General features: G+C 47.0%; 1 protein-coding gene and 1 long non-coding RNA gene across 3 annotated transcripts in view; one reads left to right on the top strand and one right to left on the bottom strand.

Annotated features, from left to right (window-relative positions):
* LOC123517780 overlaps positions 1–17,862 on the top strand; it is a 199,082-nt gene that overhangs the window by 44,419 nt on the left and 136,801 nt on the right. The gene's annotated exons all lie outside the window — the stretch shown is intronic.
* LOC123517779 overlaps positions 7,981–17,862 on the bottom strand; it is a 118,623-nt gene continuing 108,741 nt past the window's right edge. For both annotated transcript variants that reach the window (XM_045278235.1, XM_045278236.1), the window contains 3 exons: positions 9,904–10,037; positions 8,899–9,065; positions 7,981–8,475 (listed from right to left, as the gene is read on the bottom strand). In XM_045278235.1, coding sequence (XP_045134170.1) covers positions 8,343–8,475; positions 8,899–9,065; positions 9,904–10,037 — 434 coding nt within the window. In that variant the 3' untranslated portion in view covers positions 7,981–8,342. The remainder of the gene's footprint in view (positions 8,476–8,898; positions 9,066–9,903; positions 10,038–17,862) is intronic.

A 17,862-nucleotide genomic window follows, 5' to 3' on the forward strand; every position in this document is an offset into this window, starting at 1 on the left:
TGCTGGGTGACCAGTAGGCGACCGTGATGGTGAATTACACACACACACACACACACACACACACACACACACACACACACACACACACACACACACACACACACACACACACACACACACACACACACTCAAACCCTCACAGCCCATAGCCGCCTTCTATCCCTGTCTCACTCCTCACTACTCCGTCTCCTCCCGAAACAAGGTCCCTCTTTATTTTCCGGGCCACAAAATTCTGGGAGTAATTGTTTGTTGTAGGAGTGAGGGGAGAAGAGGAGCTGCTGATGCTGCTGCCGGAGGGGAACATTGGGGTGGTGTGTTTGTGTGTGTCTGTGTGTGTGTGTGTGTGTGTGTGTGTGTGTGTGTGTGCGCTCCAGTCGCCTCCCGGGGCCACAATCACCTCGCTATTGTGACGCGGAAGATCCCTCATTTACCCATCTTGTTCCTCTCGCCTCCATCCGCCTTACAACGACTCCTGTTTTCGTTTATCATTCTCTCTCTCTCTCTCTCTCTCTCTCTCTCTCTCTCTCTCTCTCTCTCTCTCTCTCTCTCTCTCTCTCTCTCTCTCTCTCTCTCTCTCTCTCTCTCTCTCTCTCTCTCTCTCTCTCTCTCTCTCTCTCAGCAGGTGACATCACGGGTTTTTCCTCTCTATGATTGCCTATTTTCGTGTCCCCAAATGTTTAAGATACCGTGCGGTGACTTGTTAAGGCTGCGAGACATTCACGGGACTGGGAAGTGATGTGCCAGATTGAGTGGAGTATTGGTGACCGCGGGCTGGAATCAGGGCGATGACGGGACCACTGGAAGGGTTATTAAGTCAGGTTGGGTTGTGTTAGGTTGGGATGGGATGGGTTAGGGTATGGTAGGGTAGGGTAGGTTTGGCTAGTTTGAGGTTTGATTTGGTTGAGTTAGATTGAGTTGGTTTGAATTTGGGTTAAGATTAGGGTTGGGTTGGGTTGGGTAGGGTAAGTTAGGCTAGTTTGGGGTTTGGTTGGGTTGGTTTAAATTGAGTTGGCTTTGGGTTGGGTTAGGTTAGGTTAGGTAACTTAGGTTAGGTTAAGTTAGATTTATCCTTATTTTAGATTAGTTTACCACTACGGGACCATTGGAGGGGTTGTTTGGGTGTGTGTGGGGGTGTGGGATGTGGGGGCGGGTGGTTGAATATACTCATGTGGTGGTGTCCCGGTGTATGGTTGTCATGGACTCTGTGTGGGTGTTTGTGTGAAGGTTTGTCATGGATGCTGTGTGGGTGTCTGTGTGGTGGAGATGTCGGACGATTGTTGCCTCCTTCCTTCCCTCTCGTTCCTCTTTTATTGGAGTTTTATAATCTATTCAAGGTGTTTTGCTTGTGGTGAGGTGAGGTGGGTGGCTATACATCGGCTGTTTGTTGTGAGTTTAGTGCCTTCTTATTTCTTTCTTTCTTTATTAATTTTCTATTGATGTTTTTGGTATGAAGGTAAAATGAAATGTTTGTGAGTTGATTGGTTTCTCTTATTGATTTATTTTTGTTATTATTTGTTTGTTGTATTCACGGTGTTCATTTATTTATTTATTTGTATTCGATTAAAATGGAGGAGTTTGTTATTTTACCTACATCGGATGACCGGGTTTTCAGATTATTGGTTACGAAAGATGCAAAGATGTAATGTTGTTTTGTGCTATTAATCCGTTACCCTATACCCGTTTACATCATAACTATTCAGAGCTTACCATTAGATTAGAATAGCAAACACGTAGATGTCTCTTATACCCCGTGCATTCTCATATATCCCGTGTAACCTTGGATATGAGATGCTTAATTCCACCTAATGAGTGCAGTAACCACATCTACTTTTCAAGGCTGCTTCCTGACGTCATCTCTCACTGTGCCGGTCTCTATAGTTTAATGGTTGAATCATAGTATTTTTTTCTATGTAAGAGGAAAAAAAGTACAAAAAAAAAAAGAATTTAAAAAGGATCCCCACTGAGATGCCGGTTCCCAAACAGAGACAATAGAGTTAGTCAAAAGAATGGGATAAATGTCGTGAAACCTCCCTCGTATCCCCTTCAGTACCATGACGCTTTTCCATATTAATTCTGTTTACTATTTGTTGATTTTATACAGCTTTCATGTGAGGATTGAAATAGTGAAGATTCTGACCATTAATCTTTTAACCTCCATAGACCCTTCCTAATGTCAATAAAATGGTCCTATCGTAAACAAATCTTAAAGGAAAAATATGTACCAGTGTTGAAAGGGTGTTAAATGAGTTCAGGTCATAGGTAGATGGAATTACAGAAGCAGGGAGGGAGGGAGGGAGGGGGGGTTCCATATGACTTGTACTTCGACCTCTTCGTGTCTCATGCAAGGTGTGCTGATTGCGTTCCGTGCTTTTGTTCCCGGTATCTTTCAGTGACAAGTTTCTAATTATGATAAGGTAATTTGTCCCATATATTGTTAAATCCTGAGAAGGATATTGCTAAGCGCGCATAATCTTGGTAATCTTGAGGCCTTGGTAAGTGGCGCGGTGTCTTCCTCTTAGTCATCCGAGAAGATTAATGTTGATGTTTCATGTGATATAATTTAATTGCGAGGGGGATATGGTGCAGCCTCCCACGGGGCCACGCGTATAATCTACTTAGGGAGTCACTCTGCCTTTGGATTTTCGTCGAGTAATGTATTAAACGAGACGCTATCGCCTCACCTCACTCCTAGCCAATATTTAACTTGAAAAATCAGGTGAGTTAAGCATTGAAATTGAACGACAAAACATTACTCACCTATTTTTCTCCTTCAAGCCGTGAAAGTTTACCGAAAGGCTCCCGACTTCAGCGCCGATGCATCGAGAATACATGTGGGGTGGAAAGTTAGTTGGTGAGAGAGAGAGAGAGAGAGAGAGAGAGAGAGAGAGAGAGAGAGAGAGAGAGAGAGAGAACTACCATCACCGTCCTTAAATATTTACGGAATGAGGGAATGAACACCACCACCACCACCACCACCACGGACACAGCACTACGTACCGTCGATCAGGTTCACAATTTTTACCTCGAGCTCCATTCACTGCGAAGATACTGAGAGGTCATTAATGAATTCCACATGTGAAAACTATCCGACATCAAACTTCCCGATACTGTACTAGATAAGAGAGAGAGAGAGAGAGAGAGAGAGAGAGAGAGAGAGAGAGAGAGAGAGAGAGAGAGAGATGGAAACAAGGAATTAGTCCATCACTTAGTTATTCTACAGCTTTCATCAAATAAGCATAACCTGACTGAAGGCTCATTTTGCACGCTATTGTTTCATATACCAGTGGTTTCAGAAATATCGCTCGTATGCTTTCCGAGTGAAAAGCCTCCTGGTGTCTGCTCGGGGGAAGGGGCAAGCCTAGGTAAGGGATAGGTAGGATGGAGCAACTGGACCATGAATAGGATCAAGAGGGCGCTGGGGGGTGCACGAGGAAGGATGCTGTGAAAGAGGAGGGTTAGAAGGATGGGGAATAAGACATAGCGCTTGTAGTGAAGAGGAGGAAAATAAGAGAGACAAGGATAGGTAGGACGGGAAGTGGGGAAGACCGGTTTGTGGGGAGAAGAGGAGAGTTAAGGAACTGCTATAGGGGAGGAAGACTTAAGGAGAGCAGGAAGGAGGAGGGGTGGATGAGGGGGATGAGAAGAGCTGCCGTGGGATAGGATAGGAATAGGGTATGTGTAAGACCGTTAGGATAGAGGAGGGTTAAATGGATAGGGTGTAAGGGGAAGGTGACAGGTGGTAGGGGGAGGCGTGGGATATGTGGCTAGTGCACGGCTGGTAGGTGGGGATGATGGTGGGGGAAGGGTGCACGAGGGGTGGAACAAGCAGTGCACGCTGAAGGATAACGACTGATGACTTGAAATTGAATCCAGCCCAGAAATACCGAGCGTCACCCTCCACCACACAATGGCTCGCCTGTCCGCCCTAAACGATACGACAGCCTCCTCCTGCAGGAAAATACGGCAGATGCGTCCCCCTTTCCTCCTCCTCCTCCTCCTCCTCCTATTTCTTCTTCTTCTTCTTCTTCTTCTTCTTCTTCTTCTTCTTCTTCTTCTTCTTCTTCTTCTTCTTCTTCTTCTTCTTCTTCTTCTTCTTCTTCTTCTTCTTCTTCTTCTTCTTCTTCTTCTTCTTCTTCTTCTTCTTCTTCTTCTTCTTCTTCTTCTTCCTCCTCCTCCTCCTCCTCCTCCTCCTCCTCCTCCTCCTCCTCCTCCTCCTCCTCCTCCTCCTCCTCCTCCTCCTCTTCTTCTTCTTCTTCTTCTTCTTCTTCTTCCAATTCTGTCTTCGTTCTTCCACAATTCCTCGTACTTGTCCGTGACGTTCCTCTCTCACGATCTCTCTCTCTCTCTCTCTCTCTCTCTCTCTCTCTCTCTCTCTCTCTCTCTCTCTCTCTCTCTCTCTCTCTCTCTCTCTCTCTCTCTCTCTCTCTCTCTCTCTCTCTCTCTCTCTCTCTCTCTCTCTCTCTCTCTCTCTCTCTCTCTCTCTCTCTCTCTCTCTCTCTCTCTCTCTTTTGGAGGCCGCCCAACACCCATAAACCACACTGACACTTTTCAAAATTGCTCACCAGTAGATAGAGGCAACTTTGCAAACTGACTAGAGCTCCTGGTGCGGTAGAGAAAGAGAAGAGGAAGAGGAGGAGGAGGAGGAGGAGGCAGGAGGAGCAGGAAGAGGAGGAAGGGAAGAGGCAAAGTTGAGGAATGAGTGACGAATGTGTGGGCTGAGGAGATGAAGAGGGATGAAAGAAAGCGGGTCATTCTGGCGTGGCAGACTTGCACCCCCTTTCATGCCCCGCGGTCGAGCTCCGTGACTCCCGACAGTCTGGAGTCGTTTATCAAAGGCTGCTGGAAGAGGGTTAAGGGGGAGAGGGTGCTGACGTCACGCTGAGTCGCCTTCGCAGACTTACATTCGTGCTCTTGTAAATATGTTCCATTATTCACTGTTGAGGGTTTCCGTGCCTTCCCTGAACTAACATGAGCAGGGCTGCGAGAACACTGGCAATATGGAGATTTCCTGAGCTGAGGGACTCAAGTTTTCCTTGTTTTGTAAGATTTTTTCCTATTTTTGTTCTGGAATGGGCGAGCAACTTTCTTACATGTTTAATAAGATGCTTGCGGCCAAGCTTTTACGTTTTCTCCGTGATGTTATTTTATTTTGTTTTATTCACTTTTTTCCCTTGAAGTTTGCATGTGGTAGGTGTCTCTCAAACTGAAGGTCATGTTTTGATGAACTGAAGAGCGGGGAGAGTGCGACGGGCCGGCGATGGGTGGCGCCGTTAGCAGGATCTGTCGAGGAAACTTGAACCAACTCAACTCCGACCCAGTTTGGATCCTGCAACTCGTGACTCGACTAGTTTGTAATATACACAGAGAGCCCTTTGACGCCGCGCTGGAGCCCGCGTCTCCTAGCGTTATAACCTTCCGACTCTGCAAATAGTGTTCAGACAGCAGCTGTGTTGACTGCTTCTCGAGGTGTGAGTTCAACCGAGCGCATCTCTCGGATGTAAGACTGCTTGAAATTTGTGTTCTGACGAAATTGATCATGTGTGTAGAATTTTGCATGGCAAGCCTCTCCTGAAAGTGGTGTGGGTAGCCCGTGGTGCAGGGAGAGGCCGGTACTTCTGGCTGCCTCAGCGTCCCGGCACCGTACTTACCTTCTTCATTTTGTTGGTCTTCACTTCGCTGTGGATATTTGTGGAAAAGAATATAAAAATTCTCACATTTTATTTTTTTTATTTTATTTACAAGAAATACTTTTTACCAACATTATATATCGGTAATATTTTGATAACTGTGACAATATTCTTTACCTTGAACATGCCTTGTGTTCATTCTTAGTACTGTTTACTCCAGTCTTGAGGAACGTGTGTGTGTGTGTGTGTGTGTGTGTGTGTGTGTGTGTGTGTGTGTGTGTGTGTTGTATCAAATATATACTCGCATGATTACTGTGTAATAGTACATAATAACTATAATTTGAAAAGTTGACTTTAGTATGGAATCGTTGCCGCGGGTGTCGGATCGGCGGTGCCACCCCGCCCTGTATTGCCGCCAGTGTTGCGCTCAAAATAGAACTGTACAGGAAGACACTTTAATTGGAGGTGATAGAATGGCTTTGGGAGACAGTGGGCGGTGCTGCTGTGGGTGGGCGGTTTCCTTCCTCCGAGGGAACCCGCATGGGAAACTTGCGTTCTTTTCCTCAATTTCCGTAGTTTTATATCAACAGACTGCACTCTCTCTCTCTCTCTCTCTCTCTCTCTCTCTCTCTCTCTCTCTCTCTCTCTCTCTCTCTCTCTCTCTCTCTCTCTCTCTCTCTCTCTCTCTCTCTCTCTCTCTCTCTCTCTCTCTCTCTCTCTATATATATATATATATATACACACACACACACACACACACACACACACACACACACACACACACACACACACACACACACACACACACACACACACACACACGGTGTTCAAAGCAGCAAATCATCGTGGCAGTCTCGTCCATAAGGAGGGTCCTGTCGCAGGTGGAGCGTGACGGGCCCAGCGCCACATACAGCAGTACCTGCACCACACTCCCTCCGCAATCTCCTAACACCTGCCGGGTTACGTATACTTGAGCTGCGCGTTGTTGTCACGCCAGCAGCAGGGCCGCCGCAGTGCTGAAGGCTGATGCGAGTGTAGTGTTCACACGAATGTAATAACGATGGTAAACGTAACAGTAATGATGGTGATCATCACGAAAGGAATAATATCATTAGATAATGTCAGTAATTATGTTAATAGATATCACTTTTTCTTGTTTCAATTGATTACGATTTTCAGTCTTAAGGTAATATGTACAGAGTGTATCAGTCAGTCTTGTGTGTTGTATTAGGTGTGTTTTATTATCGCATTGTCTTAAGGTGCGAACGTGTGTGTGTGTGTGTGTGTGTGTGTGTGTGTGTGTGTGTGTGTGTGTGTGTGTGTGTGTGTGTGTGTGTGTGAGTGAGTGAGTGCCGGCAGCGTGTGCAGCGCAGCGTGAGTCTGCGAGGAGCTGCTGAGAGGCTCGCGACACTCTCCCCAAACACTAACAGCCCCGCAATTTCCTGACTCGGGACGCTCATCGTACTACCGAATGTTGGCGGAATGTGAGGAAAACTTCATTATCTAGACCACTGCCAACACACTTCTGCGTGAACACTGCACACTGCACGGCGGCCTTGGGTAGGGGTGGCGCGGGGGCGGGAAGGGGGCGTGGGCCAGCCGGGTCGTCCACACGGAGGGAGATGGCGGCATGCAGTGCACCGAATTCCTACTCTGGTATCCAATATCTATGCATATATCTGATAAGTAACCGGCATTCTTATGACCTCTGTGTGGTGTGACTAGTGTTTCGTTCAGTCCGTGGCTGTGGTACAGGTCCTCCCTATGTACAGGGTCGCGGCGTGCTGAGTGGGTGGTTCCTTCTCTACATGGTTTTGATGTAATGGCGGAGGAAGTGATGAGGAGGGTGACACTACTAGTGTTATATAGTACATTAATCCTGACCAGTACAGAAGTACAAACTACGCCGCTAAAATACATGCATACACATGTACACGCTTACATACGCCCACACACACGCAGTTGCATACATTTTTACATTCTTACATGCATACATACATACATACTTACGTCCTAAGACCCTGAAGTCAATTCGTATGGTACGTATATACAGAACAAGTACACATTTTTGCCATATACTTAAGTTAATGTTTTTACATGTAGAATTGTCTCGACACAGTCTTGTCATGTCCATGTGAGCGTGGGGTGTCAACTCTACTCGTACAGCCGTCAGGGACCATGTTGGTGTTCTGGCGGCCAATCAGGTTTGCTAAGCTCCTCACGGCGCCACGTCCGACACCAGGCCCTTATTTGTTTATTTCGTGGAGTGTACAATGAATCTGACAATTCTTAATTTTTTTTTGTTTTTTGTTTTTGTTTTTGTTTTGTTTTGTTTTTACGGGTAGATTTCAGGTGGGCATAAGCTTTCTGGGAGCTACTGCAGGGTGCGTGACGGCGTCCTGTCCCTCGTGTGTTTGGATGGAAGGCAAGTGTTTAGAAAGCCTGGCAGTGAGATGAACCACGAAGCGAATTTTACAAGCACGACTCGACCTTACATTGTTAAGAGTCAGCCTGATCCTGCCAGGAAGTGAGGCCGGTGCCGGGCGGTGGTGCATTGCTGGTGGCTGCTCGTGTGTTGTGTGGTAAGCCGCCACCATGCTGTGGTGAGCCTGGTTGCTTTTCGTTCTTTCCATTAATACACACTGACCCATGGCGCTGCGAGGAGTGCTTACTGGTGCAGTGGGCAGTGGTGGTGGTGGTGGTGGTGGTGGTGTCCTACAATAGCAGCAACACCAAGCACGTTGCCACTAGTGTCGCCCCTCCTCGCAATCCGCTCCCCGTGCCGTACAGCTTGAGTGAGGGAGCAGCAGTCTTGTATCCAGGGAGTGACAGATACACCTTTGCCATTCTGCGAATAAAGATAGACGCGGTTATTTGACTCTGAAATTAAAATTATATACTGTCGTTTTACTAAGTTTATTTCCGATAGATGTCTTCTTAGAGTGGATAAGAAAACGTCAGAGGGAATGAACTTAGGGGTTTTGGACCATTCTGCTAGTGAAGGCTTTGGAAAAACCTGACAGCAAGGCACGGACGTGTGGCAATGAAACCTTGGTAAAAAAAAGTATAAATCACTTTCCGTTTAATAACAGTAATAAATTTCTTGGATAACTGAGCCGTTCGTTTTAAATATGGGAGGTAAAATATTATATATACTGTTGGTGAATACAACAGTTCCTGCAGCTGTAACATATGTGAGCGATTTTTTTTTTTTAATATTTTTTTTTATTTTAGGTATAAGTAATTTATGCGAGTGAGGTACAGTACATACCTGCGGTACACTCCCGGCACCGTGGCCTCGCAGGTCAGGGTGGCCTGTCCTCCCGTGGTGAAGTGTGTCGACCGCAGCGTCAGTGTCAGCTGGGAGGTGCGGGAGACGAAATCGTTTGCCCCTTTCTTGCTCTCAGGATGGACGAGCAGGGAGCTTTGGGGGGAGATCTGTGAGTGGTGAGAGAGGCAGTTAGAGAGCAGGAAGGCGTGTGAGGAATGGCAGGGACGGAGGGGGAACACAAGCTGTTGGGGAGGGCTAGACATACAAGAGGTCGATTTGAGCTCCTTCAAGTGAAGGGCTGCAATGGAACGTCCTCTACAGGAGACCCAACATAAAGTGTGAACCCTCATGGAAGATTCGTGTGACTCGTGAGACCTACGTAGAATTATGTACTGATGGAGCGCGTGGAAGGGAGGCAGAGCAGAGGGGCAGGGCGGCGACGGCACTTATCAAGTATCCAGTTATGCAGTGATGGGCTGCCCTACAAATGCGGTGTGTAGTACAGAGCCAAATTGATGACAATCTGATGTATTTGTGCGTGCGTACGTGCGTATACACACACACACACACACACACACACACACACACACACACACACACACACACACACACACACACACACACACACACACACACACACACACACATCGAGAGGGCCGGGTTCGAGTCCCGGGGCGGCGAGGCAAATGGGCAAGCCTCTTAATGTGTGGCCCCTGTTCACCTAGCTGTAAATAGATACGGGATGTAACTCGAGGGGTTGTGGCCTCGCTTCCCGGTGTGTGGAGTGTGTTGTGGTCTCAATCCTACCCGAAGATCGGTCTATGAGCTCTGAGCTCGCTCCGTAATGGGGAAGACTGGCTGGGTGACTAGCAGGCGACCGAGGTGAATTACACACACACACACACACACACACACACACACACACACACACACACACACACACACACACACACACACACACACACACAGTTTCGTTCTATAACGTGGATGGAGTAGAGTACTCACCTTCTTTCCGTTGATGTACCAGTGAAGCTCAGAGGGTGGCCTCGCTCCAGGAAAAGTGCAGTTAGCCCTCAGCACCTCACCAGGGGACCACTGGAGTCGGCTCAGAGCCAGCCGCGGTGGGCCCGACGGCACGTCTGAGAAGGGAAATCGTTGCCATGAGACACCGTTTGATTTGCCATTAAAAATGAACACATGGCTGCTCAGAGTTCACAGTTTTTGGATCAGTATATCAGCTACACTTGAGTCACTGAGTGGTGTGATGGGACAGTAAATATTTGAGGGTCAATCCAGTTAGAAAATATGCCGTGTTCTCCAGTTCTCAATACAATAGAACGGACGTTGTTCCCTTTTCAGATAATGTGGAGGCAGGAAGGAGTGATGGATAGCGTGTTTCATGCCAATTTATGCCAAACACTTGAGTATGAGGGGTCAGCAAGTTCTCCTCATCACCGTTCGGCAGAATCTCAGTCTTATCCCTCTACTGCCTCATCGATAATCGAGTCATGACGATCCTTACGCCGAGGTATACGTGAACACACGACTTGCAGTGTTGGAGCTACATTGACCATGCTGGGTTATGGTCTTCAGCCACCAAACTTGAGGTGTAAACGCAATTATAATCTTATATGATGTTAATCTCATGTTGTGGTGCTACTACATGAAAGAAAGGGAAGCAGTTAGCTTTTTGATTGTGTAGGTTTGTTTGCCAGTTTTTAGGTTTATCGTGCGTGATGTGGTAAAATACCTAACGAAGGGACAGTACGAGTACAAGCAAGGGGCAGTTGCCTGCCGTTAGAGGGACGCGGCTTGGGAAGGCTGACGCTTGGGCTCGTCATTTCACGTGCAGCTTCCGAAATAACCTTGTTCCTCTGGGGCCGGAGCGCCAGTTGTTCATTACATTTGCATGAATCGTATTGCAGTGTTTGCTCGGCCCTGAAGAAATATTTACTTAAGCAAATTTGCATAAATGTTAGCAGGAGCAAGGTTATTTTAATATTTTTCTTTATCTTTCCCATGTGTGTGTGTGTGTGTGTGTGTGTGTGTGTGTGTGTGTGTGTGTGTGTGTGTGTGTGTGTGTGTGTGTGTGTGTGTGTGTGTGTGTGTGTGTGTGTGAGCAAATATAGTAGTTTATTTGATTTCATACATCCCATACTCATTTGTCTTTCGGACATACATCAAAGCATGGCACGTTCTGCCACGTTTGAGATTTATTTAAATCTTGCCTTTGTCAGAGTGCTATAGTGCTTCCGTGCGCCACCATAACCGCCACTGCCGCTTGCCGATACCTCGCTTATATTCCTTACAAGTAGTCTTTTGTTTTGAAAATAAATGCAATTCTTGTTAGGAGGATGAGTCCATTTGTGCATGACATCGATTTTTCTCCTGCTGCAGAATGTGTGTGTGTGTGTGTGTGTGTGTGTGTGTGTGTGTGTGTGTGTGTGTGTGTGTGTGTGTGTGTGTGTGTGTGTATGTACAATATGTATGTATGTATGTATGTATGTATGTATGTATGTATGAGCGTTTCCCTTCGTTGTCGTATTTTTTATGGTATGGGGCCTGTTTCTTCCTGTGTAGTGTGTGATGGTGCGGGAGTCCTTACACCACCGCTGCTTCATCTCTACAACACTTTCATCTGCATCACCATCGCCTCCACCGTACTCACCATCAACCATTGAAGTCGTCCCTTTTCGCTCTATACCCTGACCACAGTATGCAAACACCGGCAGCAGTCTCCCTACAGCCGCGCCTCCCTCTAGTCCACCCCTCCGCTCCGCCACCATGAGCAAAGACAATAACACAAGACACAGGAGGAGGGAAGCGCGCTCGGAGGGAAGACGGGAGAGAATAGATAAAATTTGGTAAGATAGGAAGACTTAAAGCGAAGGGAAAAAGATAAGTTGGCGGAGGGGAAGGAAGGAGTCAGAGAGAAAAATGCCAGGAAATCAAATGGAAAGGAGGAAGGGAAGGAAGGAGCATTGAGTGTGTGCAGGACATGCTGACAGACAGGCAGACTGACTGGCAGACAAGCAGACGGCGCGCGTGCACACACACACACACACACACACACACACACACACACACACACACACACACACACACACACACACACACACACACACACACACACACACACACACACACACACACACACACACACACACACGATTGATGGGCGGTATAGGCAGAAAAGCAAGGTATGGCAAGTTAGTGGAATTGTAGCCAGTTTGATGTATTTCTAAGAGTTAGTTGATATTTCTCTTAATTATTTCCAAGAAGTGTATAGGTTGCGCTCTCCTTTATCTGTGCCGTGAAAGAAGGAACATCGCAAGACCTTGATCAGAAAAAAAAAAAAAAGAAAAAATCCGAGTGTAAGATGCGATTGATTTACCATTTATTAAGATGAAGCGCGTCACGTTCCCCCCCGCGCACGTGTTGCCTCCAGAGGAACAAAAGACGTGGAAGGTGCTGTGCCTCGGTGTCTTGGAGGATGAAGAACGTCTCTCTGATTCGCTCCCATTCCCCTCTCCTGCCACCACCGATTACTGCAATTACACCTCCCGTCTCCCTATACAACACACAATCTCATAAACGTCTGTACATTAATTGATAACATACGTATGAGTATTTCACTTCTGGTCTTCACGTTAATATTTTTCCTATTGTGTGTTGCAGTAGGCAGGTGAATTATGTCCTCACATTCGCCTACATGTGAAGAGACTAACGTAGAAAAGAGGTATTATTTTCCTCGCCATGTACACCGAGTCACCACCGCGTTAGCTCCGCCATCCGCTGCGGTGTGTGGATAATTAATGTGAGTTCTTTGTCAACCACAGCGGAATGTTATGCGGAAGACGTTGCGTTTTTCTTACGGTGTTGGAAGGGCGTGTGTGGGGAGGCGGTCACCGTGGTGGAGGTGAGAAAAGTTTTACTGTGTGTGCGACTCTGGTTAACTTGTGAACTTATTAAATGTACTTGTGAATATCGCGAAAACATGTGATAATTGTTTAAGCACGTGTGCGTGGTGGTGAGATTGTCTAAGGGAAGTGTGAATTCATAACTCCTTGAGAGCGAGTCACTTCTGTACTAGAAGAGCTGCACTAGCGAGACATTTTTTTTTTTTTTTTCTGGAACCTTTCGTTAGTGTCACAATTTATTTTCCGGTACCTTTGGTCAGTACTTTAAAGAAACAGCTGTTCAGAGAAGAGAAGTTTTCCAATTTGGTGATCAGAGCGAACAGCACTTCACTACATTAAGAGTAAGCGTGCTTAGCTCCTCCAGATTTCAAGTCAGGCATTCTCCTGTTAGCTTCAACTGTCTTGAATACATGGGTACGTCAGTCCACCAGTAATTGCAATTTGTGATGTGCAAATACCCATCGCTAGACAACGCCTTGTTATTCAAAGTTTCATATGTGAGAGGAGAAAGTCACGCGTCCTCATTCATTGGTAGGTATTACAGATTAGCAAGGTTCAGGAAGCACGCAAACTTGTTGTACTGCTGAGAATCAGGGAAGCAGTTAATGGGCACGCGTGGCCGTTAGCTGAGGCGTCTGTGTTCCTTGTGTGTACGTTCACCTCTACCCGCATGTGTTTTGCTGCCACCCTTTCGGTTGCTTATAGGGGAGATGAAGGAACCTGAATTCAGTGTCCGGACAGCGTGTGATGTATTCAGGGAGCTGGACCTCAGTAACGATGTCTAGCCTTGTTACCATTCGACCATCAAAAACCTTACTCGATTAAGGAAACGAAATTGGTGTTTGCTCTATGAATAACAGGGTGGTGGAGGAAAGCCTCGGTGACAATCGGCTTGGCGGCGGCAACGGATCGCTGTGCTGAATGCTGAAGGTAATTGTGATGCGTCTCTCTGTACCGGTATAGCAGACAATCCGCCGTCTGTGTCCACCACCAGGGGTTAATTCAGGCTTCCCTTCCCTTTCATTTCCCTTCCCGTGTCTGTCACCCTCCTTGTCTCTCCCTCTCTTTCACATCTTTGTCCACCTCTTTCCCATATTTGCTATTTCCTTAACAATCCCTCTCCTCCTTGTCTTCTTCTTCTTCTTCTTCTTCTTCTTCTTCTTCTTCTTCTTCTTCTTCTTCTTCTTCTTCTTCTTCTTCTTCTTCTTCTTCTTCTTCTTCTTCTTCGTCGTCGTCGTCGTCGTCGTCGTCGTCGTCGTCGTCGTCCTCCTCCTCCTCCTCCTCCTCCTCCTCCTCCTCCTCCTCCTCCTCCTCCTCCTCCTCCTCCTCCTCCTCCTCCTCCTCCTCCTCCTCCTCCTCCTCCTCCTCCAGAAGGCCCATTACCTTCACCTCCTTCTCCTTCCGTTGAACATCTGGTGTTGGGCGTGTCTGGGGACGAAAACTTATGGTTCATGGAGGATTAAGAGAAAAATTGGTGTTGAGCGTGATCGGGGGCGTCTGAGATGATGGCGGAGGGCTTAAGTTAGGTGCTCCTGGGTAACAGCCCCTCCGGGACCCCATCTCAGCCCGCTCCTGGTTCCCCCTTACCGAGCTTACCCCTCCAGTTATGGCTTAATGATTGAGGGCTTTGGTAAACTGGAGGTGAGTAATGGAGGACCATGGGAGGGTGGCGGGAATGGAGGGCCAGGTGAACGGAGGGAGAGGAGCGACAAGGAGGGGATTGGGAAGAGCAGGAGGAGTAAAGGAGATTGGGACGTTTAGGAAAATAGGGGAAAGGAAGAGACTGAGAGAAGGAGGAGGTTTTGGAGGGAGAGTGGCAGGGCGTGGAGGACAGTGTGAGATATGAGAAGAGGGGGAGAAGGAAGGCAGCCAGAGCGGTATAGGAATGAGAGAGAGAGAGAGAGAGAGAGAGAGAGAGAGAGAGAGAGAGAGAGAGAGAGAGAGAGAGAGAGAGAATGTGTGGAAGAGAAAGAAAGGGTTCTGTGTTGAGGAGAGAGAGATTTGCGGTATTATTAAAGGAATATATGAAAAGATAACAAAGAAAATGACATTCTAAATTGCCGCCAGAGAACAAAACGGAGTGCGTTATTAAAACTGAAATAAAAACAAAGACGTTAGTGACTGTAACGCTTACCAATTAGCGTTTTCTTCCTCCGCACAGAACTTGTATGAATTCACCGCTATAGAAAATAATTGGACGTTTTTACACAGAGAGAGAGAGAGAGAGAGAGAGAGAGAGAGAGAGAGAGAGAGAGAGAGCTCGTGGATGAATAGAAAGGCGAGTATTCAGAATAACCATCATAGCTATCTTGGTGAAGATGAAAATGACACACGAGAGTAAAGTGACACTTCCATGTTTTACAGAGAGGAGAGCGAGGAAGACAAAGACTTGCGTGTTGTCCGAAGAAAATCCTGAATTGCGTCCGTTTGTTGGAGAGAAATTACTTGGGACTGCCAAAGGGATAAAGCTGAGATTGAAGGATGTTAGCTGAGGGAAAACTCAAGAGAGAAGATCGCGAGGGGGAAAGCTTGATAAGAGGAACTTTTCGGTGGGGAGATTAAAGTTTACAAGTTGCAGAAGGGAGACTCTGGCGATGAAGGATTCTGGGAGTGAAAGATTGGGGGGAAGAGGATTGTGGGAGGGAGAAAATGGCTGAGTAAAGGAAGGGAACGAAAAGTTTTGGAGCAAAAAAGAGAAGGAAATATAAAACATGCATACAACTTAGCGAGCTGAGACTGTTGGAATGAGGAATTGCCAGGAATAGAAAAACGCACGGCAGGAGTGGCGAGGTGGAGAGAGTTGCGGCTTCGGCTGCCGCAATAAAATATAACTTTGGGTTCCCTGACGCATAAGGCACACTGGGATCCATCGTGAGCACTTGAGAGCGCACCTTCCACCAAACTTCTCAGTATCTGTCAAAAGTGACGAGTTTTTCTCGAATAAAGATTTTATTACTTAAAGTATTACCTTAGTTCAGTATTCTCGTGGAGACTGAAGGTGGCTGGAGTATGACGTGCCGGGCGTCACCTGACTCTTCTCAAGAACCCCCCAGGCTTCAGTGAGGCATGGCCACATTCTCGAGTGGAGGAACATGCATAGGAAGCTGCTCTTCCTCAGTCATCAGCAGGTCTCCTGTCAGGTCACCAGTGTCGCGAAGAGGGAGCTTTGAACTCACTTAAATCATCGGTAAGCTTCATGAATGGAGCCAATTGCTGGAGGAGTTCGTGGCGTGATTGACATTGAATTGGCGTCTTACTGATGTAAAATCATAGGGTTGTGTTATGTCGACTCCTCTGTATAAACCAGACCACAAATATTGCCAGTATTACCCGCCTCATAAAACAAACCACAAAACATCGCAGCCAGGGAGACACAGTGGTGTTGGTGGTGGTGGTGGTGGTGGTGGTGGTGGTGGTGGTGTGCAGCCACACGCAGGGTGGACGGATGTCTGTGGCACACACACCACTACTCACTCTGCTCACGTGCCACCGCGGAATGGAGGAGGTGACTGGCACAGCACGAAGGAGCTTGTCGTACCCATTCCTGCAGCAACGTGGCAGCGAGCCGAACAGTGCAGCCGACAAGGGTTGCGGGAATGGGGAGGGAAGCAGCAAGTCCCTCCCATGTTTGTCAGTAGGATCATAATCATAAATTCCTGCTAATATGGAGAGGCTGATGCCCAATTATCGGCCAGGTGTGTGCTGGCTCGGCGAGGGAGTGTTGGTTACTAATTCAAACTAAAAAAAAAAGTTCATTGCATATTTCATAATGACTTGCGTGGTTTTTCTCGTCTGCAACTGATTGCCGTTTTGAATTACATGAATAGGTTCACTTTTCCGTGATCGTGTCTCTCTTTACGGTCAGCGTCCCATTAGTCTGGAAATATCGTTCTCGGCCGTGATCCTTTTACCCAAATACGTGAAGTTTTATGGTATTTGTCAGAAACTTTGCTGCTAGAATGACTCTTAAATTATGCGTTCAGGATATATAAAGACTGAGAATTCCCTTGCCTGCCTCTGGGTAATGAGGCTGATCACGGGGGATTACGGAACTGAGCAAATTATTAGTGTGTTGCAAAAAAGTTGAGGTGATTGCGCCACTTATTGCTAACGGGGAGCCAGAAGAGAGGCGGCGAGAGGGACGCGGCTGGGGGACTGGCGTGCTATGGATGTACATTATACTTTTGATTTGATTGAAGACCTAGAGGGGCGAACAGTAATGAAAGACATGAAGCAAGTAGGGAAAGAGAGCAGGAGGAAAAAAAATGAACCTCGCGCTGGAGACAAATTATTGGCAGCCGATGGAAGCACAGAGAGAGCGAATGGAACTTGAGGAAGGCAGTGAAGGCAATATCCAGGCATGGGAGTGGTAGTGAGAGTAGGAGTGAGAGTGGGAGTGAGAGCGGGAGAGGAAGGAAGAGGAAACTGGATAGAACCGTATAGCGACAGGAAAAAAGAGAATATTATGGCAGTACTAGTAGTAGTAGTAGTAGTAGTAGTAGTAGTAGTAGTAGTAGTAGTAGTAGTAGTAGTAGTAGTAGTAGTTAGAATGCTGCTAATAATGTATATCATAATTGAATATTTGTGTGTGTGTGTGTGTGTGTGTGTGTGTGTGTGTGTGTGTGTGTGTGTGTGTGTGTGTGTGTGTTCTGATCTTTAACGGGAATCTCTTTACCTCCAAAACTGAATAAGACGTTTATTAATCCATTCAGTCCTTTGGGAGTTCCTGGTTATGTTTGCTAGTACAGTAATTAACATCACCCATTAGCCTCTCATCACCCGCACACCACCTGTCACTCTTAATCACCACCATCATCACCGCCATTCCCTTATTACTCCTGAGCACCATCCACCATCCCATTACCACCCCATTACCACCCATCACGCCCCTGTTATCCTTACTCACCCCATCACCTGCCCCATTACTCCTCCACCCCTCACCACCATCACCACCAGTCACCTGTCATCGTTCTCATCACCTGTCACCAATACTATCCCATCATCATCACCCATTACTTCCCATCACTTCCATCACTTTCCCATC

Source organism: Portunus trituberculatus, chromosome 42 (genome assembly GCF_017591435.1).
Source record: "Portunus trituberculatus isolate SZX2019 chromosome 42, ASM1759143v1, whole genome shotgun sequence".
NCBI classification, from domain to species: Eukaryota; Metazoa; Arthropoda; class Malacostraca; order Decapoda; family Portunidae; genus Portunus; species Portunus trituberculatus.